The 25041-nt window shown below is 42.1% G+C and overlaps 1 protein-coding gene across 1 annotated transcript; it reads right to left on the reverse strand.

Annotated features, from left to right (window-relative positions):
* Nucleotides 1-1454: 1454 nt before the first annotated feature.
* LOC310632427 (B2 bradykinin receptor-like) lies at nt 1455-17875 on the reverse strand (the record flags this gene model as incomplete). The annotated part of the gene is made up of 2 exons (XM_083349645.1): nt 17847-17875; nt 1455-2577 (listed from the first exon to the last, which is right to left on the reverse strand). Exons 1-2 carry the CDS (start codon nt 17849-17851, stop codon nt 1455-1457), a joined length of 1128 nt encoding a protein of 375 aa, XP_083205771.1. The 5' UTR covers nt 17852-17875.
* Between the last annotated feature and the right edge of the window lie 7166 nt (nt 17876-25041).

The raw sequence follows: 25041 nt of genomic DNA on the forward strand, positions 1-25041 counted from the left end.
GCCATCCTGGAAACAGTGAGGGAACGGCCCCCACTGCCTTGGCCCTGGCCGAGACCCTCCTTCTGCCAGAGTCCCTCAGATCTGTCCCACTCCTGCCCAGGCCCTCATAGGCACCCTTGATGCGAACGATGTAGAGCTGGCCACGCCCACCCAGTAGGCCACACCCACCCAGGCCACACCCACCCGGCCCCCTGAGGGCAACCGCAATGCTGATGTGGCCCTCAATGAAATTGAGTTTGACACCCCTGATATATAGCTTTAATAGAATGTAGGAATCCTTCTCCAAAATTCATTTCCTCAACAACTCTCAATAAGAATTGCCAATTCAATTGATCAAAAGCTTTCTCTGCATCCAGAAATATCAATGCTGCAGGGACTTGGTTGTTCTTATCCAAATATTCAAGCAAATTTACAATTTGTCTTACATTATATTTCATATACCTTCCAGATATAAATCCCGATTGATCACTATGAATCATTTGTTTTAAAACTTGCATTAATCTATTAGCCAATACTTTAGCAAAAATCTTATAATCTGTATTCAAAAGCAATATAGGTCTATAATTTTTAGGTTGAGTAAGGTCTTGATCCTCCTTTGGAATCAATGATACAAAAGCTGTCCTCCAAGAAGGAGGAACTGCTCCTCCAGTCTGAATTTCATTAAACAAGATCTTTAAAGGTTCAATCATTTCAACCAACAACATTTTATAATAAATTGCTGTTAATCCATCTGGGCTCAATTGTGGTTGTATGTTGAGGACTAGCTGTATGACTTTACCTCCCTATCATGGTGAATAAGAACTGTATGGGTCTGAAGTATTCCTCATGGTAGGGCTGCTTGCTGAGTACCAGACTTTGTTAAAAGGGCCTTATGGGTAAACAGTTGCACAACTGATTACCCTTATCTGGCAGGAAAGTAAATGCTTGGATCTGAGACAAAATGTGTTGTAACTTAAGATGTTAAGCTTTTTGCATGAAAGTCACATCAAGAGCAGTTGTCTTCTCCTTTTTGTTTATGCACTGTGCAATCTGAATAGGATTTATGCTTACTCTCACGTTCAAGCCAAAAGGAACCTATACAATGGTTAGGGTGGTATTCCTATGGCAGAAGTGCAAGGATTCCAGAACAAAGGAGTGCATCCAAAGATTTCCCAAGTATTTGAACACCTTTGAATTCCCTACTAAAATACCAGAGAAGACATACAGTATATGATTTTTCTTTGCAGAAATATTTTTTGTGTGAAAAGGATATCTGATATTTGATGCAGATATTTGATATTGACATACACATATATACAAGCACATATGTACAAACATACTAACTGAGCCCCATTAATTGACTGGAGCTGGCATCCTATGCAAACCAAACTTTAATCAGTAACACATTAGTCTTTATCACTGAAAATGAGGTTCCACGTAAAACCATAATTTTACTTAATCTCTTATCTTTTTGTTTATGAAATAGGCAAATTATGCTTTGGGGATAAACTCACAGCAGATTTTTTCCTTTGAGTATCTGCGGAAAAGGAAGTACGGAAAATTTCCATGGTTGTCATTGATGATGCTGAGCTAGGTCTTCGAAGAACTCTGCCAAAGTAAACTTCCTTGCATTTCTTTCGGAAATGTTTGCCCACGATGACATAGACTATTGGATTAAGACAGCTATTGATGAAACCGCAATAGACAGCAATCTGGCTAGCCACACCAAGGGCGTTATCTGCATCACAACCAGAAAGGATACCTATTTGGAATAACATGTCTAAGAATGTGGTGATCTGGAATGGAAGCCAGCAGATGATAAACAGAAGAAGGACTGCAAGAACCAGTATGGTGGCTTTTTTCTCAGTTTGAATGGTTTTGATATTTTGAGTGTCACGATTTTGTAAAGTGTGGATAATTTGAACAGAACAGTAGGTAATGATACAGACTGGTATCAGAAAGCCCACTGTGTTCAGCGAAACGGCCGTGGTAATTGTCCACTGAAAAACAGATGGATAATCCAAAACACAGGCCAGGCCCTCGTATGTATTCACACCCTTTAATGACCTGAATGCCAGAGTAGGAAAGCAAAGGAAAAGGGCAGAAACCCAAATCGCAAGACAATTCCATTTGGCACACATTGGTTGTCGCATGCGTCCCAGAGACATTGTTTTCACCAAGGCCAAGTAGCGATCAATGCTCACCATGACCACAAAATAAATGCTTGAATATAAGTTGATAACAAGGAATGAGTTGATGATTTTGCAAAGGATGAGCCCAAAGGGCCAATGGAAGTTGTTGGCTGTATAGATAGCCCAGAAAGGCAATCCACAGAGCAACAGAAGGTCTGCTGCTGCTAAATTTGCCAGGTAAATTTCAGCCACAGTGGAGCGGCTCTTATGGAAGCACCAAACACTGAGAACAAATATATTCCCCACTATTCCTGCTATAGTAAGAAACCAGAGGAAGGCAGGCTGGATACGTAACAACCATTGCCAGTCTTCTGGCCAAGGGCAAGATGTTTCTGTTTCATTCCAGCTGACTGTTGCTTTAGGAAGGGCTGTACCATGCTCACCCAAGATAGCCGTTGCTTCAGTGCTGGAAAGTTTAAAAAAAAAAGAGGATTAGATCCCTGTTCAGTGCAATATCTAAAAATCAAATCTTAAATGAAAACTAAGGATGGAATTCAGTTCTATTAGAAGAAACTGTTTGGAGCAAGTAAAGCAATTACTTTACTGCAAAACACTGCAAGATGCTAAAGAAAATATTACAGAGAAGTGTTCTTGCTAACAGCAATTCCTACATTCATAATATATCAGTGAAGTCAAATGTACAATGCAGATATAGGCAGAAATTTAAAAATATTTCTATCTACCTGCAAAACCTCAGTAGCACTAACGTAATGTGTTTAACTGCTCCAAATTAGGGTTAAGGCTTTATTGTTGACTCTCCTTTAGTCAGCTTGTTCATTTCCACCTTCTTCTCTGTTGCAGGGTTGTTTTGAAGAGAAACTTAAGAATTGCCAGGTACTTTGAAATTGACAAAATCCTGCTGATTTCTGAATCAATTGGGGATATATTGTAGACATTTGCAGTCACCCTGGTGTCCTCTTAGCAACTTTAACACTTGTGGACTTCAACTCCCAGAATTCCCCAGCCACCATGCGTCTTAAAGTTGTCAAGGTTGGACACCCCGATCTTCATCATCATAAACAAATTATTCTTTGAAGATAAGTACAAGATTATTCATGCTTTCATATTTTCATATGCACACACGTACCATTACCCCACTGTTATGTTTTGGTGTAGTCATGGTCTTTTATAAGATCAGAAGACTCTTATTCAGAAATAGCTTGACAGGTACGTTGCATGGAGGAAGGATTGAATAAAGCAGAAGTGGTGGAAATGTTCCATTATGCTTCACCCTCTTCTCCATCTCCATGAATGAAATCTGTTATCTGGGCAACTTGACTGATGAATAAACATACTATTCTCAGTGTATGATTACATTTCTCCAAACCTGTCCTACATTACAGAAAATGATTGGTTTCCTGCTAGTTGGTGGAAGGTGAAGTGGGGTGGAAGCTGGGGAATCTGCTAGTCCAGGGGTAAGCAACCTTGGCTCTTTTATGACTCATGGACTTCAACTCCCAGAATTCCTGAGCCAGCCATGCTGGGAGTTGAAGTCCACGAGTCATAAAAGAGCCAAGGTTGCCTACCCCTGGACTAGTCACTTTTCTTAAAACAGTTGATAGCCTTTTTAATTTGATGAACTAAGGCTAAATAATTGGCTAAGATATTTTATGCAGATGTACTTTCAGGGACTGGTGAATAGTGGTCAGTGTAAACAGTTTGGGGATGAGTTAGCTCAGGCATTTGTGAATTGGTAGTTAAAGACTTATAAGGAGAAAACAGATAGTAGCTGTCCAGCCTTAAAAATGTGTGAAGAATTTTGCTTTGAAGTCTGACTTACTTTGCTCTGGGGAACATAAACCAGAGAAAATCTCTCTCTCTCTCTCCCTAAACAACACATTATACAAGAAGTATTTGGAACTGAAACTATCCCAGCTGCTATAAACCCATGGGGATTCTAATTTAGAGTGCCTGTTTGGCTTACATTTAGAAAAAAAAGTAAGTCAAATAAGCAAGAGCCTTGGTGGAGCAGTGGGCTAATGCCTCCTTAAGTAACACCAGCTGCCTGCAATTAGTGCAGGTTCAAGTCCCACCAGGCTCAAGGTTGACTCAGCCTTCCATCCTTCCGAGGTAGGTAAATGAGGACCCAGATTGTTGGGGGCAATATGCTGACTTTGTAAAAATGCCACTGGGGGGGGGGCGAAAGCCCTAATAAGCAGGCATATACATAGAATGAAGGCTATTGCTAAGCACATTGATTTGTGCTTCTTAGATCGTAAGCCGCCCTGAGTCTTCGGAGAAAGGTGAGATATAAATGGGATAAAAAAAAATTCTTGGCTTTACATGTTGCTTAATTAATGAAAGGGGTTATTTTCCTAAATGTTTAAACTAGTTGAACAGAAATCTTTAATTAGAGAAAATAAGTCTAGTAAAATGCACTTAAAATATGTTTCACTGTCACGTCATTTCACTGAATCTTAGATTATCTATATAGATATACATAGATTATATTGATATATAGATGTAGATATCTCAGCACCATATCTCTGATGTACATGGTGCTGAGTTACTCCAAGGTAGCATGGATGGCTTGCAACCTGAACTCAATGAGATTTATTTTTGCAGTAGACAGGAATAGAAAATATTACCATGTGGTAAAATCCTACAGGGCTTCAGCTGGCCAAACCCTCTGTAAGAATGTTCCATTCTATGTCCACCTGATCATGCATCCAAAATAGCAGCATCCATCCACCAGTGGAAGATTATGAAGAGGCTTAGATAAAGCCACATTTTGCAGAACAGCAGAAAAACAAGTGAGGTGACCTAGTAAAAGCTGGAGATAGATTATAATATGGATCTGGGTTTATCGTTGAGGAAAAGTGACATGTGGGTTGAGGAGGAGAAAGGAGTGACGGATTCTTGACAAGGGTAAGATTTCAGCCCTGAGCAAGGGCATATCCCAGCAATGTTTCGTGGCAAATTCTGCTAGTAAGTGACATTGTATAACAGGGGTACTCAAACCTGGCCACTAAGACTTGTGGACATCAACTCCCAGAATTCCCCACCCAGCATGGCTGGCTAGGGAATTCTGGGAGTTGAAGTCCACAAGACTTAAAGTGGCCAAATTTGAGGACCCTTGTTGTACAAGGAGGTCAGCTTCAGGGATTTCTATGTTATTGCGGGAAGCCATTCTTTCTCATATATTTATAGCCATAGAACAATAGAAAAGGAAATGGAGCTCATGGCTGGATTTCCTGCCACTACGCTGCATAATAATGTGATCACAGACAAAATAGTCAAAGATTTATTGTAGAATCAAGGAAAGGGATTTTCTCCTAACCCAGTCAACCAAATTTTAATCTGCAGCAGAACAGTACAGATTTTCAAACTGTGCAGTGATCATCTGGCCTTTAGTTAGGGAAATATATTTCAAGGATTTTTTTCTTGATTTACGGTTAATAAGCAGTGTAGTTTGTTTCTTTTTAATTAAATTTTAAAGGATTAGGGTTAGAACGGTACCCATACATTCTGGAAACATATTCCTTAGTGAGGCAACATGTGAGTATAATAAATCCATGCATTTAGTATATTACAGATTCTTCAGGTTTTATCTGAATTCCTAACAGCTTGAAGGTGAGCAGAAGACAAGGCATATACATTGATATGCCTTATTCTCTCTAGCTTGTGGGAAATAGAAACTCTCTCTGTCTCTGTCTCTGTCTCTGTCTCTGTCTCTGTCTCTGTCTCTGTCTCTGTCTCTCTCTCTCTCTCTCTCTCTCTCTCTGTGTTGTGTGTGCAAGTCTTCCTAAGAGCAGGACCTATCCTGGGATCAGTAGAATAGGTTTTATTGGCATAACAGAAAGGAGATTTATTTACAGGGAATACATTGAAATGAAGGGCAGTATTTCTCAACATTGACAATTCTTAGCTGTGTGGATTTTAACTCCCAGAATTCCCCAGCAAACCAAATTCTCTTCACATTCTGGTACATGAAATGTATTGTTTCATTAAAGTTGGAGTACGCTCCATTTTGGGATACATTGGAGCAAGATCTCCATATTTTAGGGTATCAGATTTGAAATATTGACCAGCCCACATTGGTTTAAAAATAAATAACCATCAAAAGAAGAATCAAGAGCCTTGACATAGCTCTTGACCACTTGAAATCAAATGCAGAGGATTTACAGCAAAATGTCACATAATAGCCTGAATATACTTTAAACCTTGCACAAAGTAACGGTATCCATTAATCCATTTTTTTTATAATTGCTTACTTGAAAATTTAATTATCAGTGTATTTAACTAAGAATTTACAAACATAATGAATCCAAAACAAAACAAATCCTTCCAGAATGAAGTAGACCAGAGATGATTCACTTAGAAGAGAAAGTAGGACAGTTGTTGCACTTGTATTGGAGAAGCTGCAAGACTGATATGCCCTTGAAGACCAACAGGAAAAGGAATTTTATTTCATTTTATTTCATTCTCTTTTAAAATTAAAATTAATTACCCTTAATATGCTTATTTTCAGATATGGTGCACATAGGAAGGATAAAAAAAATTCAAGATGATTTTTTTTACTTTTTTGACTTAATGTATCTCTTGCTATAGGTTTAACATTGTAGTTTATTAATTACTTGTATTGACCACTAGGGAGCAATATCTGACTGGTTTCCTCTTACTTGGGACTCATGGTTCATTGTTGTTGTTAGCTGCAAAGTCGTGTCCGACCCATCGCGACCCTATGGACAATGTTCCTCCAGGCCTTCCTGTCCTCTACCATCTTCTGGAGTCCATTTAAGTCACGCCTACCGCTTCAGTGACTTCCAATAAAGAGCTGAACTCACACACCGGCTGGCGTCTCTCTTGCGTGGGACCCACTACACAATAGTGGCGACGAAGGTGGGATTGCTGCCGACCAAGAGCTGAAGTCACTGGGGAAACGCTCCGCGAGCTGAAGGGAAAGGCATTTTTCCTTCTTCCCCCCACGACCACCAGCCGAACCGGCAACGCCAAGCGCCACATCCACGACCAACTGCCGCCATGGCTAGAGCCGGACAACCCCGCGAATTCGAGACCCGCCGCCCCGAAACCTGGACCCGTTACCTGGCTCACGTTGAACTGTACATGCAGTTCAATCAGATATCGGAGGACGGTGCAAAGGCGGCCACCCTGCTCTGCCTTGGGGGACCAGCGCTGCTGGAAGTCGCCACGAACCTGTTCTCCCAGGAGGCTATCAACACCGTCGCGTACCGAGACCTCGTGGCCAGGCTCAACGCACATTTCAGGCCCTGGCGCTCCAAGGTGGCCGCACGGTCACAATTCGAGAAAAGGGACCAGCGCCCCGATGAAACCGGCGCCGACTTCCTCGCCGCCCTACGGGAAGCTGCCGTCGCTTTCAGGTTCACAAATTTGGAGGAGCGACTACGGGACCGGCTGATTTGCGGCCTACGCGACAGGCGGTTGCAGGAGCACCTGTTCGAAAGAGAGGAGGTCTCTCTCCAGGAAGCCGAGGACGCCATCCTAGCCCACGAAGCGGCCTGCGGGGCCGTCCAAGCCTGACCGATTTTCAGAATTCGCCGGTCAAGGTGAAGGGGGAGGCCACCATTTCAGTGGAGTTTAAGGGTCGCGAAGGGCACCTGGACGTTGTAGTGGTAGAGGGCCGCAGAGCCAGCCTGGTCGGGCTGGACTGGTTTGAGGCCCTGGGAATCTCAGTATCTGGGATCCATCGGATCCAGGGGGACTCCGTTGAGGCCGTTTGCCGGGAGTTCGCCGACGTCTTCGACGGGTCATTAGGCAAGTACACCGGGGCCCCCATATCGTTCAAGCTTAACTCGAACGTCTCCCCCGTTAGGGTCCGGCCGCGGCGAGTCCCGTTTGCGCTCAAACACAAAATCGAGCGCGAACTAGACAAGTTGGTGGCCCAGGGAATCTTAGAGCCTGTAGATGGAGGGGAGTGGGAAACCCCCATCGTGACCCCCCTCAAATCCAACGGGGAAATAAGGATCTGCGCTGACTATAAGTGCTCGGTGAACCGCGCCCTAAACCCGCACGCTTACCCGGTTCCCGCGGTCAGCCACGTTCTCGCTTCCCTCCAAGGCGGCGCCATTTTTGCAAGGCTCGATCTTGCACAGGCGTACCAGAAACTCACGGTCACTAGGGAAACAGCTGACATCCAAACCATAGTAACCCATAGGGGGGCGTTCCGGGTGAACAGGCTGCAGTTTGGAGTCAGCGTTGCTCCCGGCATTTTCCAGGAGGTTATGGAAAAGACACTCAAGGGCATTCCAGGAGTCTGCCCCTATTTTGATGACATCCTGATCGCAGGAGCATCAGCAGAGGAACTGGCAGGGAGGCTTAGGGAAGTGCTGGCAAGGCTGCGCACAGCTGGCCTCAAACTCAAAAAGGAAAAATGCAGCATAGGCGTTCCTTCCACAGAATTTTTGGGGTTCAGAGTAGACGCCAGGGGAATCCACCCCACAGAATCCAAGGTGAGGGCCATCAAACTAGCACCCACACCCAAGAACAAAGCAGAGCTTCAGGCATTCCTGGGTCTGCTGAATTTCTACCATACATTCCTCCCACACAAGGCAGCCACCGCTGAACCGCTCCACAGGCTGCTAGACAAACAGGCAACATGGGCCTGGACGGCCACCCATGATCAGAGCTTCAAGGCCCTGAAGGCATTGCTGTCGGACAAGTCCACAGTAACCCATTTCATCGAGTCCAAGCTCATTTGTATCGCCTGCGATGCATCCCCTTATGGTGTGGGCGCTGTCCTAAGCCACCTTGAGCCCAACGGGGCACAAGTCCCCATAGCATACTATTCTAGGACACTGTCTGGAGCAGAAAGAAACTATGCCCAAATAGACAAAGAAGCCCTGGCAATCGTGGCAGGAATCAAGAAATTCCACGATTACTTATATGGCAGGGAGTTCACTGTCTTCACAGATCACAAACCACTCCTGGGCCTGTTCACCACAGACAGGCAAACCCCCCAGATTCTGTCCCTCAGGATGCTCCGGTGGTCCATCTTCCTTGCAGCATACAATTGCAAGCTGGTACACAAGCCAGGGAAGGAGATGGGCCACGCAGACGGTCTAAGTAGGCTCCCCCTAGACACACACGACCCAGACCCAGCACCAGCCACACAGATCCAAGCCCTGCAGGAACTACCCGAGTGCCCAGTTCTTGCCAAGGACATTGCCAGCCACACAGCCACAGACAACATCATGGGCAGGGTGCACTCATGGGTTTGCACAGGGTGGCAGGACAAATCCCCGGGACCAGAGTTTCAGGCCTATTTCATTAGACGCAATGAAATCTCCACACACAAAGGGTGCCTCCTTTGGGGTAGCAGGGTCATCATTCCACCCGCACTACGCGCCAGGGTATTGGACTCCTTACACGAAGGGCACCCGGGGGTGGTCAGGATGAAGGCACTGGCTAGGAGCTACCTCTGGCGGCCCGGGTTGGACAAGGAGGTTGAGGATCTGGTCAAGGCCTGTTATACGTGCCAGAGATCCAGGCCAGAAGTGCCACATGCACCAGTACACCGGTGGGAGGCCACACACACACCATGGTCCCGCATTCACATTGACTATGCGGGGCCATTCCAGGGTCAACTATTTTTAGTAGTGGTGGACAGTCACTCCAAGTGGTTAGAGGTAGTCCCTGTCCCCAACATGACCTCGGGGAGGACAATCCAGGTGCTCAGAGCTCTCTTTGCCACACACGGCCTCCCCGACGTAATTGTGTCTGATAATGGGCCTCAGTTTACTGCTGCTGACTTCCAGGTGTTCTTGAAGGAGAACTGGATTAGGCACGCCACCTCCGCGCCTTTCCATCCATCTACCAACGGGCAGGCCGAACGGATGGTAAGGACGACCAAAGACGCACTCCGGCGCATCATCAGCGGGGACTGGCACCACAGACTGGCCAAATTTTTACTAGCCCAACACACAACACCATGCGTGGCTACCGGCAAGAGCCCAGCAGAACTGCGATGGGGACGGCGCCTCATCACCAAGCTGGACTGCCTACACCCAGACCGGGTAGCAGCTGAAACCGGTAGGGCAACATCACCATCATCACCATCATCACCATCACCACCAGCATCACTACCATCACCATTGCCATCATCATCCACACACAGGGTCCTCAACCTGGGGGACCTGGTCTGGGCAAGGAACTATGGGGCTGGACATCCTTGGGTTCCAGGGACAGTGGTCGGGAAAACAGGACCCCTTTCGTACATTGTAGGGGTGGAGGGGGACAGACGCATAAGGCGACACATTGATCAGCTCAGAGGAAGAGTCCCTGAGCACGTCACACACGCCCCTGAGCGCGTCACACACATCCCTGAACTCAACGCACACGATCAACAGGAGGACCACACTCCAGGAGGGGTCAACCCAGCTGAGGACGTCACAGGGCAGGGACCAGAGGAGGAGGACTTCCTGATGCCGGCTCCTTGCAGCCCTGCACAAAGGCCTCAGGAACCCATGGTCCAAGCCCAGGGGCCAAGCACACCCAGACGATCCACCCGTCCACACAGGACACCAGCCTACCTGTCGGACTATGTGTGCAAGTGACCCTCACACAAGGACACCACTGTTTTTTTATATATATATTACTCATAGTTATAGTAGTTGCATGTTGTTGTTGTTATGTGGGTCTTCTCTAAGGGGGGAGGGGTGTTATGTATGCAGGCATCTGCATAGCAACAGCCCTCAGGGGGCGTTGGCCTGGACAGTTTCGGCGGGAAACCTAGGGCCAACCCCATTGGCTGTTAGCTTACCTGGCCAGGTATATAAGGAGGCCAGGTAGCCCTCATTCCTCAGTTCACTTCCCCTTCCAATAAAGAGCTGAACTCACACACCGGCTGGCGTCTCTCTTGCGTCGGACCCACTACACAATACCCTCAACCTTTCCCAGCATTAGGCTCTTCTCCAGTGAGTCCTTCCTTCTCATTAGGTGGCCAAAGTATTTGAGTTTCAAGTTTAGGATCTGGCCTTCTAAAGAGCAGTCAGGGTCGATCTCCTCTAGGACTGACTGGTTTGATCGCCTTGCAGTCCAAGGGACTCGCAGGAGTCTTCTCCAGCACCATAGCTCAAAGGCCTCAATTCTTTGGTGCTCAGCCTTTTTTATGGTCCAGCTTTCACTGCCATACATTGCAACTGGGAAGACCATAGCCTTGACTATACACACTTTTGTTGACAAGGTGATGTCTCTGCTTTTTAGTGTGCTGTCTAGATTTGCCATGGCTTTCCTCCCCAGGAGCAAGCGTCTTTTAATTTCTTGGCTACAGTCCCCATCTGCAGTGATCTTGGAGCCCAGGAAAATAAAATCTGTCACTACCTCCATTTCTTCCCCATCTATGTGCCAGGAATTGAGAGGGCTGGATGCCATGATTTTGGTTTTCTTAATGTTTAGTTTCAAGCCAATCATGGTTCATAGTAGTACCATTTGAGTTTGAAGCTCATAGAAAAAAATCTGTAGCTATGTGTATGCCTGATGAGTCCCAAATAGATTGAAATGCATTGCAGATTGCCTCCTGGTGGTCAATGTAATTAAAAAAAATCATCCATGATATATTTTTATTTTATTTTTTTATCCCACCTTGATTGTTTTTATAAATAACTCAGGGGAATGAACATACATAACGCTTCTTTCTCCTTCTTATTTTCTCCAAAACAACAGTCCTATGAGGAAGGATGTGCTGAGGGAAAGTGACTAGCCCAATGTCACACAGCTTATTCCTAAATCAGGATTAGAGCTCAATACCATGTAACAACAGAAAAATGTCCTTCACTATTCAGGGTTGTACGACAAGAACCAAAGAGATGTCATGCAAAGCCTCTTCCATGAGGGCAAGATGTAACGTAAGAGCTGCTTCTTTCTGATATGAAGGTGGATTGTATACTGTATCAGTATCTGTAAACCACCCAGAGTCCCTTAGATCAGGGCCCCCAATCTTGGCAACTTTAAGACCTATGGACCTCAACTCCCAGAATTCCCCAGCCAGTCATCCTGGCTGGGGAATTCTGGGAGTTGAAGTCCACAGGTCTTAAAGTTGCCAAGGTTGGGGATCCCTGCCTTAGACAGTGGGATGGGTGGTGTCTAAATTGGATAAATGAAATGAACACCAACCTGAAGATAGAATTTGTTAATAATTTTGTGGTCAAAAGTCCATGCAAAAGGGCTGGTAGTGACCTAAGCTTCATAGTGCACATGTAGTTTCGTGTTGTTCATTTTATTAATTGTTCTTCTGTTGGTCAATGAGCAAAATAAAGTTCTGCCTGTCTGTCTACATTTTGTTTGAAGTACAGCGTAATCTTCATTCCATTTGGAGTATTCTGCTCATCTCTTATTTTAGTTATTATAGAGAAGTAATTGGGGGGAAATCCAGATGGAAGTTCACCCTTACCAAGAGTTAGAGAAATGGATGCTAATGGTAGCAAACCAAAATTTTACTGACACCCACAGCAAAAAGGAAAAAGAGAAAAAGCTGCATGTTGAATTCTTATAATTAAATTAGCTACCGGTAACTCCTTTTCTCACTTTCTATTGACTCAAACACCAGGATGCTCAAACAGTTTGAATTCGCTACTCAATCATCCAGTATTAACCGTGAAGAATATTTCTGAGAGAATAAATTTTTTTTTTGTTAAAATACATTTGGCAACTTTAACATTGTGATATTATGCTGCATTTATGAACACCCTAGACTTGTTTTTTAAAAATAATTTAGTTTTATGCAAATCATAATTTACCAGAAAGTGCTATCAAGTAGTGATTTCATTACTTTTTGTTGCCTGCAACATTTGAGGTTATGTTCCCACCATGCAGTTGGGAAGAAGGAGTGTACTATATTCCTGATTGCCTGAAAGTGCTTGCATGCCAGAAACTAGAAAAGAGCTCTGCATGAAACACAGGAAACTTCATTAAAGCACAATTCTATCCTGGTCAGTTTAAAATGGTTTCTTCAGGATATTTCTGAGAAGAGCTAAGTAGATGGAAATCAACTTCCTGCACAAGTGGATATAGACTCAGCTTGTTACAAGTGGAATAGTTTTAGTTTAGCTCTTCTGGGCACGCAATCTGCTTCCTTACCTGAGGAAATTTTATTTTCAGTCACTAGCATATTAGATTAATATCAGAAGCCTTTGTCCAATTTCCCATTCATTGGTAGAGTTATTCTCATTTCAACTGATAGTTTTCTTATCTAAGACTCAAGTTGGGCAATAACAAAGCCACAATTTTATTTGAGCCAATCTTTTTGAATTGCTATAATCTAATTCTAATTCTTCTAATATTAATAATAGCTAGACTTAAATTTACATCATAAAAAAGCACACACAGATAGAAATGCATAACTAAGCATGAAAATCAATACAGTAATGATTTGGGAATGAAAAAGACCAAAAAATATATATATATATGGATCTTTGGTTATTCGGGTTTTTTCCCACGTAGAATTGAAGGTGTAAAAGCAACGTTTCGACGAAATCCCATCCGTCATCATCAGGCTGGTGGCTTCAGCTTCCTTCTTCTGGGAGAAGCGTGTAGTGACTGTTTGTGAAATGCATACACACACACACACACACACACACACATACATACATACATATATACATATACATACTTACATGATTTTTATAGCTACCCATCCCACACAAGTGATACTGAGCAGCTTCAAAGATTAAAGCACCAAAAGCCCATTACATATAATCCCTGGTACCAGGGATAAACTATAATCATAACAGAAATCCTGGTACCTTGAACTAACCCTGAAACTTGTGGCAAAGGAAGGTACCAGCTGAGGGGTATAACAAATCTGAAAGGGCAGTTATATACAATATACTTGTACATAAAAGAAGAAATGCCAATAATTCTTTCCCTAATGTTCATTTATTGTTTAATATTTCAATCCATTCCCTACCTTTCTGCCTATTTGGTGCTCAAGGTAGCTAGTTTACATTAGAGATGGGTTGGGTTTTAAAACTGGCTCTTTCTATTGGCAGGGGGAGGTCATATAATTTTAAATCTCAGTTTATCACTTCTGCAGCATATGGAAGAGTATGAAGAACATCTCCTGATGAGAGGTTTTTTTTAACATAACACATTAATTCAACACATTAGAATTTGCTATGATGAGTTACGATGCTAGTTTCAAAACAAGGTCCGTCCAATACATGGAAACCTTGAAGATCAGTGGCTATTAGCCTTGATGCCTTTGAAGGTCATCTACAAAGATATTAGTGGATTTCTTTGTGCAGTTGTTTGGCCACTGTGAGAACAGAATACTACAACAGAAGGGGCAGTGGCCCAATCCGATAAAGGAATTATTTCTTGGTAAAATAGAAAGTTAACAAATTACTTCCATAGGAAATGCAATAGAGAGCAAGCAGGTAGATGGCAGAGCAAAGAAACTTTACATTTCCCAGTTGCATTGTGTATCTTTCTCAGAAAGACTAAAGTTTGGGGCAAAAATCAAAACAAATAACTTTTTTTTAATTATTTTTCCCCTGAGTCACAAAGCCCTGTAGAATCCCAGGATGCCAATTCTCTAATCCTCTCACTTTCTCAGCTGGCTGTAGGAGTCAGCTGGCAGAATCTTTTACAAAAATTATGTTTTTGTTCTTTCATGTCCTGCATTGGTCAGAATAAATAAAGTGTTACTCTTCAAACCACATCAGCATCACAAACTCACCCTGTTCCATTTCTCTTCACCCGACTGTGGCCACTGAAAATATCACAATGCTCACTGGGCTATTTTGAGGTTACCCACAACCCTAGAACTGCCCTGAATATTTTTTTAAAAAAAAAAAACTTCTGCAAAGCATAAGCCTCACTGAGTATAAAGAATACCTGACTCACCAATTCACATTTAAACCACCCTCAGCATGATGTTAGCCTCAAGACAATGTAATTTATTTTCAGTCCACAATTCTAACCAGAGGTTTTGGCACATGTCTGGATACATCTTTATTGGATTGCTAAGGATAATTTCTGGGACTGTTTCTGAATCTTTGATATAAGTTTGATGTGCAGCTATTATAAGATGATTGATATCAAATCAAAATGTTTAAAGGTATATTGTAAAATATTTTTTTTCCTGGTTGACTGGCCCATGCTTACAAAATAGGTTAATTGATATATGCTATATAATAATTCCAAAATAAAATTGCTAAAAGGCTACTATAATAGAAATGATTCTATGTTTTAGCTGAAACTGTCTTCCTAATGATTATATGCCAATCGTAAAAGCTTTCTCATTCTCTTCAAAGGGCTGTCAGTAAAATAATAATAACAAAGCACCCTATTTAGTTTTGCAGATTCTCACCAAGAAAATAAAGCTTATGTATTTAAATTCTTTTTTATCAAGGTTCTTTGCTGCTCATAGAAATCATCTGATGAAATTAAAAACAAGCTCGAGTTTTCTTTTCCAATTATTTCTCTAGACAAGTTGGCACCTCTTTTCATGAATCAAGACTATTTCTGCATTAGTAATTTTGCAAAGTAGAAATTACTTGTGGTTCCTGGAGATTTTATGATCTCATTCATGTTACTAATTCAAAGAACTAAAATAAGTAGAGTGTTGATTTGAGCATTTTTGCTTCATTCTAGTGCAGGGTGCCCCAACCCCTGGTCTGTGGACCGGCAGCAGGCCACAACATACCAGGAACCGGTATTGGAAGAAGGAAGAACTGCCGACTATAGAAGAATGGACTTTAAAAGTTTCCAATCTGGCGGAAATGGCAAAGATCTCAGAGTACCTGAAAGACCAGTCGCAACAGAGATATATTGTGGAGTGGAGAAGATGGATTGATTATATCCAGAATAAATATGGGACTAAAAAGTTTCATCTAGCATTTGAATAAGTATTGATGTGATATTTAAATTGCTTGTAGTTATTTTATAAGAGTTAAAGTGCGATAGATTTAATATTTTATTGTTGTTTGCATAAGGTAGACTATGATTGTTTGTATATTTATACCCTGTATTGAGCTCTGGGAAGTCGGGGAGGGGGAGGGGGAGGGGAGGGAGGTGTTGGGGAGGGTTGGGGAGAGGGGAGGGGGTTGGGAGGGGTTTTGTTTTTAAAAAAATGTATTGTAAAACTTTTCAATAAAAAAAAAACATACCAGGAACTGGGTCGCACAAGCAAGTCAAGCACCATCCACTGGATCCAGGCAGCACATGAAACCATGCCCCAAAGATTGGGGGTCTCTGTTCTAGTGAATATGTCCTTTTAAAAAAGTCTCTTACACCTTGATATCATTTCTGCAGGGAATATTGCCCCAAAATATCTAGTAAACAATATGCTAGATGAGGAACTGCATATCCCAGCTTCTGTGAAGGAGGATTATGAATTATGGAAGTGTACCAAAAAAGTCTCTCATGACCTAGAGAGCAGAAGTGCAGCAACCTGTTCCCATTTTCCTTAGCTCCAGTTTACTAGATTACATCTGTGCTACTGTAAGGTGAAAGTATCCGCAGTTGGATTCACACATTACACTGTCAAAATATGGTTTACGTTATGCATTTGTAGAATATTTTATTTGTTTACTAAGAGGGAAGTCTGAATGAGTTCAGAGGATTTCCTTCTTAGTAAACAGGCAGTTGGATTGTAGCCCAACCTAATCTACAATATTTTCTATATCAAGGCCATTGGATAAAGAAAGGCAAGTATGTGATAGCCTCTGGATATTATGGACTACAAGTCCCACAGTCCTTTGCCAAGATGAACACTGATGATCGCTGAAGTCCAAATCATCTCGGGGAAACCAAATCATTTTCCCTTCTGTAGGAAAATTGAGAATGGCTGTTCCTATTATACTGTTGTGTTCACAATAGCAGCTTCATCTAGTAATTTTTATGGCACAGGATCCATTTCATTTTTTTTATGTAGGGCTACTTTTTAGTTCTGTTGCTAATGTATTCTTCCTTCATCTCTCTGGTTTTCTTCTCTTTCCCTTTTTTTTAAAAATAGAAAAACTAAAAAGATCATCATGTTACCAACAAATCTCATCTTGACTGAAGGCCCGACTTTTGCATAGAGCTTCTGACCAGCAAGCTTTACTATCATCAGCCTAAATAAAATTCCTCTAAAAGTGCAAAAAAAAAAAAAGAATTTTGACTTATTTAACAATACTTAGATTTTAACAACCTTCCTCAGGTTATAGTGGTCCTGGCATATTAAAATGTGTTTCCCATGGTTTTCAGCCATCAGGGCCATATTCAGTTGTTCTTCAACATAGCCAAGCAAAATGAATATTCAGGCACATACAGAACAAAGCAATCATGCTGCCCAGGAAAATTACAGCAGCTGATTCCAGTCCCTCTGGAAAGGTTAGGAAACATTCATTTAAAATGTACAGCTTTTCCGTTTGTTTTTTTAAAGTCTCACTGCATCCACTCTTACTCCACAGTGTGTTCCAAAGTCTTTGTGTCCAATGTTTCTTATGTTCTTCTAATTGCCTGGAAAGCACTTATTGCAGTACACTATAGTCAAAACCAGATACGCATATATATCTATTATCAATCAATGGTAAGTCTTTTTAATTTGTGCCAGGACAAATAATCTAATTAATTGTTGTATTTAACAATAAAAACAGGAATTAGAGAACCAGCAAAAGTTTTAAGGAGGAGAAAGGAGGAACTATAAGAAAGACTTAGGAAAGTTTTACATTTAACAATTTACTCAAAGAAAAACAGATGTACCGTACATACCTCATTCCAGCAAAAACTTCAGGCTTTGGATGTTAAACTTAAATTGTAGCTGCCTTTATGAATCACTTTGTGCTGCTGCTGCTGCTTTTCTGGAAAGAACTGAAACAGCTCCTCCCACCCTAGATGAAACTGATTTATGTTTCTACACCCATCTCTTCTAGTGCTCTCAAAGCAGCTGCTTTTGGCCTTATGAAATTGTGGGCTTTTGATGAGCCACTGAGAATAAAATATAAATCATCCCAAGACACTGGTAATTTCAGAAAGAGAAGACCTTTTTCTGGATGAAAATATGAAGCTACCTTACATTTCATTATGCTTATATGGTTTGTGTTGTCTTCTTTTTTCATTTGGTGATTTTTTTTTGTATGGCACCTAGAGTTGTTTGAGTTGGGTGCCTTCTAAAATGTTTAAATAAATAGCCTGCTTCTGCTCTTTAATTATTCCTGTTCAGCCTGTACATTTGTAATAGAAGTGGTAAACATTAATGACAATTTGAGATTATGTCACAAGTACCACCTGGAGGAAGTGTATGTATTAATGGGACACCAGGGGTTGTAAAATTATATGAGACTAGAGTGGAAGAAGAGAAAAGAATACTTTACTGGAAGGTTTTGTGCCTGTGTCTGGTCCATGTTTGATTGGAGGGTATGGTCAGCTGTTACAGGTAAGTGTCATTCTGCCTACATATAAGACCACTACTCCACAAGCTGCACTGTTTACTTTTGGGTGAATTATGATGACGGTTACCACACACAGAGCCCTACATGGCATAAAACTTAATGAATTGAAGGATGACCTGTCTCCCATAGCCACGATCTTATTGAGTAAACAGTGTCATCTAGTGGTATCCATAAATGTGCCTTCTCTGTCACCGCACCAGCCTTCTGCAGCAGATTGCCCAGAGATTCAAACTACCCCATGCCTTGCCTCCTTTTGAACAAACCTGAAACTTGGCTCATTCTGTGTGGCTTGGAGTAGGGTGGCAGTTGGGCCCCTTTACGTTATGTGCTGTTGTAAGGAAAAAAGGGTTTGTATTTTTGTCTCTAGCTAACTATCATCTTTTTTTGATATTTTGATGTTTCTTCCTTTAAAAATTGTCAGCTACCCAGAGTTATTTTGGAATTGGAAGGCCTTAGAAATGTGTTTTATAAAAAAATAAATGATGGTATTTTTTTTTGGGGGGGGGGAAATATTAATGCTTCTCCAAATAGCAGTTCTATCAGTTTTTGACTGGCTTAATGACTGCTGGCCTTTTCCCAACAACATATCTAACCAAATCAAATGACTTCGTTTTTTTCTGGAAATTAACAATCACCATTTAGCAAACAGAATCTCCACCTAAGCTCCACCCCCAGGAGCTGCTTACATTCCACAAAGCTTTATATTGGGGGGAGTACTGGCAAATCTCACTAGTTTTTCTCAAATGGGCAGATAGGCTCTAGTTACACTATAGTTATTTGGTAGGGAGAAATCCTGTTCTGGTAGGTTTCAGAAATCAGGTCTGTAATGGTAAGCCCTATATTTTTAGCCATTCTTTCTTTCTGTGTCCTTCAACAACATTGACTAGATTTAGCTGTTCCCATAACATGATTAACTGGGTAAATTTAATTTAGTTCTATATAATATGATTAAATTTGGTTTCTGGGTAAATTTGACTGCCTGGTTTAGTTGACTGATTAGCATACCTGTGTTTTTCTCTAACACCCTTATTAACCTGAGGGAACAGGCTTATTATGAGGTAGGCATACATTTCAATGTTAAATTGCCACACGATGGCATAAATGGCATAAGTGGCACATTTGACATAAATAGCACATGATGTATGGACATGCAGTGACAAACAGTATTGGTGGTAGGAAGTCTCCTTGCTCCTTGAAAGATTTGTCTATTGATGTTAAGCTCTCCCAGTCTATCATCCCTGACCAGCGACTGTGTCTTGCATTATGCCACTGATCTTTGCACAAAGCTTCTGATATTTCTACTGATTCCTATTATTTCCAAGTATTCGAATATTCAGTCATGTGGCAGTGAGTCCAGTGTCTTCTTATAATCATTCAATGCCGCTTGAAGTGTGTGTGTGAAAGCCCTAATAAGCAGGCATATACATAGAATGAAGGCTACTGCTAAGCTTGTAAGCCGCCCAGAGTCTTCGGAGAAGGGCGGGATATAAATGGAATTAAAATAAAAAATAAATAAATAAATTCCAGGCTACATTCAAATTGATCTTCCTTGTCTTACAGTTCTCCAAAAGCATCTTGTGAATTAGGAACTGATAATTTGTCCCTCCCCTTCATGGATTACTGCCTTGTCGTGGCGAAGGGGTTTGCGTGATTCAATGAAGCTATGAGCTATGCCGTGCAGGGCCACCCAAGACGGAAAGGTCATAGCTGAGAGTTCTGACAAAATGTGATCCACTGGAGAAGGAAATGGCAAACCACTCCAGTATCTTTGCCATGAAAACCCTATAGACAGTACCAAAAGGCAAAACGATATGATGCTGGAAGATGAGCCCCTCAGGTCGGAAGGCATCCAATATGCTACTGGGGAAGAGCAGAGGGCTAGTACTAGTAGCGCCAGAAAGAATGAAGCGACTGGGCCAAAGCCGAAAGGACTCTCAGTTGTGGATATGTCTGGTGGTGAAAGGAAAGTCCGATGCTGTAAAGATTTTTTCTCCATAGGAACCTGGAATGTAAGATCCATGAATCAAGGAAAGCTGGATGTGGTCAAACAAGAGATGACAAAACTAAACATCAACATCTTAGGTATCAGCGAACTAAAATGGACAGGAATGGGTGAATTTAATTCAGATGACCATCAGGTATACTACTGTGGGCAAGAATCCCTTAGAAGAAATGGAGTAGCCTTCATAGTCAATAAAAAAGTAGGAAAAGCAATACTAGGATACAATCCTCAAAATGACAGAATGATCTCAGTTCGAATCCAAGGCAAACCATTCAATATCACAGTAGTCCAGGTCTATGCCCCAACCACCGGTGCTGAAGAGGATGAAATTGATTGGTTCTATGAAGCTCTACAGCACCTTATAGAACTAACACCCAAAAATGATGTCCTTATCATCATGGGGGATTGGAATGCTAAAGTAGGAAGCCAAAAGATAACTGGAATAACAGGCAAGTTTGGCCTTGGAGTACAAAATGAAGCAGGGCACAGGCTGATAGAATTTTGTCAAGAGAATACGATGGTCATAGCAAACACTCTTTTCCAACAACCCAAGAGACGGCTTTACACATGGACATCACCAGACGGTCAACACAGAAATCAGATTGATTATATGCTCTGCAGCCAAAGATGGAGAAGCTCTATACAGTCAGTGAAAACAAGACCAGGAGCTGACTGTGGCTCAGACCATGAGCTTCTTGTTGCAAAGTTTAGGCTTAAATCAAAGAAAGTAGGGAAAAGCACTAGGCCAGTCAGGTATGAATTAAATCATTTCCCTGTTCAATATACAGTAGAGGTGACAAATATATTTAAGGAATTAGATCTGATAGACAGAGTGCCTGAAGATCTATGGACAGAGGTTCGCAACATTGTACAACAGGTAGCAACCAAAACCATCCCAAAGAAAAAGAAATGCAAGAAAGCAAAATGGCTGTCTGAGGAAGCTTTGCAAATAGCCGAGGAAAGGAGGGAAGCGAAAGGCAAGGGAGAAAAACAAAGATATGCCCAATTAAATGCAGAATTCCAAAGAATAGCTAGAAGAGATAAGAATGCCTTCTTAAATGAACAATGCAAAGAAATAGAAGAAAACAATAGAATAGGGAGGACCAGAGATCTTTTCAAGAAAATTGGAGAGATGAAAGGAACGTTTCATGCAAAAATGGGCATGATAAAGGACCAAAATGGCAGGGACCTAACAGAGGCAGAAGAGATTAAGAAGAGGTGGCAAAATTACACAGAAGAACTATACAAGAATGAGCTTAACATCCCTGATAATCACAATGAGGTGGTCACTGACCTCGAACCAGACATCCTAGAATGTGAAGTGGGCCTTAGGAAAGCTGAGCAACAACAAAGCTAGTGGAGGTGACAGTATTCCAGCTGAGCTATTCAAAATCTTAAAAGACGATGCAGTAAAAGTGCTACACTCAATTTGCCAGCAAATTTGGAAAACTCAACAGTGGCCACAGGATTGGAAAAGATCAGTTTACATTCCAATTCCAAAGAAAGGCAGTGCCAAAGAATGTTCAAACTATCGCACCATTGCACTCATTTCTCATGCTAGTAAAGTTATGCTTAAAATTCTACAAGCTAGACTCCAGCAGTATGTGGATCGAGAACTACCAGAAGTACAGGCAGGATTTTGAAGAGGCAGAGGAACAAGAGATCAAATTGCTAACATACGCTGGATCATGGAGAAAGCTAGAGAGTTCCAGAAAAACATCTATTTCTGCTTCATTGACTATGCTAAAGCCTTTGATTGTGTGGATCATAACAAACTGTGGCAAGTCCTTAAAGAGATGGGCATACCAGATATTTGTCTCTTGAGAAACCTATATGCGGGCCAAGAAGCAACAGTGAGAACTGGACACGGAACCACTGATTGGTTCAAAATTGGGAAAGGAGTCCGGCAAGGCTGTATACTGTCGCCTTGCCTATTTAACTTATATGCAGAGCACATCATGAGAAAGGCAGGGCTAGATGAATCAAAAGTTGGAATTAAGATTGCCGGAAGAAACATCAACAACCTAAGATATGCAGATGATACCACTCTAATGGCAGAAAGTGAAGAGGAACTAAAGAGCCTCTTGTTGCGAGTGAAGAAGGAGAGTGCAAAACTTGGGTTGAAACTAAACATTAAGAAAACCAAGATCATGGCATCCGGCCCTCTCAATTCCTGGCAAATAGATGGGGAAGAAATGGAGGTAGTGACAGATTTTATTTTCCTGGGCTCCAAGATCACTGCAGATGGGGACAGTAGCCAAGAAATAAAAGATGCTTGCTCCTTGGGAGGAAAGCCATGTCAAATCTAAACAGCACACTAAAAAGCAGAGACATCACCCTGTCAACAAAAGTGCGTATAGTCAAGGCGATGGTCTTCCCAGTTGCAATGTATGGCAGTGAAAGCTGGACCATAAGAAAGGCTGAGCGCCAAAGAATTGAAGCCTTTGAACTATGGTGCTGGAGAAGACTCCTGCGAGTCCCTTGGACTGCAAGGCGATCAAACCGGTCAGTCCTAGAGGAGATCAACCCTGACTGCTCTTTAGAAGGCCAGATCCTGAAATTGAAACTCAAATACTTTGGCCACCTAATGAGAAGGAAGGACTCACTGGAGAAGAGCCTAATGCTGGGAAAGACTGAGGGCAAGAGAAGAAGGGGACGACAGAGAATGAGGTGGCTGGATGGAGTCACTGAAGCAGTAGGCGTGAGCTTAAATGGACTCCAGAAGATGGTAGAGGACAGGAAGGCCTGGAGGAACATTGTCCATAGGGTCGCGATGGGTCGGACACGACTTCGCAACTAACAACAACAACAATTTGTCCCTCTGCTATTTGGGCAGTTTCCTTTCTGCTCAGGTTTTCAACTAGATGCTATTGGACTACATTGGCTACCACATCAGTCAGCAATTTTAAAGTTGTTGGTAGGTTGTTGGTAATTGGCCGGTGGTTGTCTCGTGCCGCCCCTTTCATTGGATCTTTCAGTATCACGTGGATTTTGCTAGATCTTAGCCAATCTTCAGTTTCACCTCCTTGCAGTGTGTTATTAAATTGTTTGTTGATGAATGGGTGTGGACCTGTCAGACGCTGCAACCAAAAACCATGTATTTTCTATTCACTATATTCATATTAGTGCTGACCAATTCGTGATCTTCCTTGCCCTTTTTTCCACCATTTCTGCTGTTATTACAAGTTCTTTCATTTCAACTTCTTTTTTGTTCTTTTCCTTCTCTTTTAACCAAGCTGCATTCTTGTTGTATTTCTTTGGATTACCCTATATATGCACCCATAGCTGCACAGTTTCTTCCTTGTCAAGGGTTGACTGATTCACTGCAGTCTCTCCACTGATGGATTGGTAGGAACATTTCTGATTGTATTGAAATTGGACAATCTGCCTATAATTTGCAATTTGAGCTTTGTATTTGCTAATCTTCTTGGCTATAGCTATTATATGCTTATTTGGTGCTCTGGTGCTTCCTGATCTTCCTTATTTCTAAGTGATATTTTTGATTGGGTATTCTTTGATCTTCTTGTTCTTGAACTTTTCTTTCATCTGTTCTAGCTTTTGCCCTCTTTGTAATTACTCAGCGCTTTTAAATTAATCCTTCTGGGAGTCTTTGCTTTTTAGCCCTTTCCCATCAGGGACTCAACAATTATAATCCTCAAGGAGAAGGAAAGAAAATTCTGGCTCACCCAGCCTTGGCACGCAGTTGACAGTCAGCTGTTTTGCAGTGCTTCCCTTCCTGCTGGAGATGACTTGGGCTGCCTTGGCTCACTTGGCAGCCTTTCCTCCGCCTTTTCAGAGGGGTCTTCAGTCCGCTCCGATTGGCTGTTGCCTGATTTGAGCTCCTGGAGTGTCCCTCCTTTGTTGCCCCTCCAGGGCAACTTTCCGACCCTTTAAGGGTCACTGGGCAGAGATAAACTGGACTGGAAAGCCGGAGTGCCAGGTTTTTTCCACTCATCCCATCAGTGACCAAACAGGAAGTCCAGAACAGATGAAATCTTTGCATCTTAGCATATTGATATTATTTTCTAGTCTGATCTCTGTTTTGGTGGTGCACTGTTTGGCTTTTTTCTTCTTTATTGACTTTGCATCCAAGGTACAAGCTGTATATTAACTGGTTTTTTTCTTGCATTTAGCTTGTGCTTATATTTGATATTACAGAGTTGACATGTTTTATTATTTATGCTAGTTATTTGTTTCTTGTAATACACTCCAATGCAGGCAACCTTATTCTGTTGTTTTTGTACTGTTTTAGATGCTCAGTTAATCTTTGTTTCAATTCTTTTTCTGATTTCCAAAGGGAGGCCATTCCAGAACACTGGCACTACCACTGTACCAAAGTGACATCTCACTTTGGCTCCTCAAACCTCTCAGAAGTGTGGAATTACCAGCAGTTACTCCCAGCAAGATAAAATGGGTTAAGGAGATTCTGGTTGAGAAGGCAGTCCTGCTAAATGTGATTGGTTTGTTTCTGCCTTAGGGTGATTTGCAAGCCTGCTATAATAGCTTAGCCTTT

Source organism: Vipera ursinii, assembly GCF_947247035.1.
Source record: "Vipera ursinii genome assembly, chromosome: 1".
NCBI lineage: Eukaryota > Metazoa > Chordata > Lepidosauria > Squamata > Viperidae > Vipera > Vipera ursinii.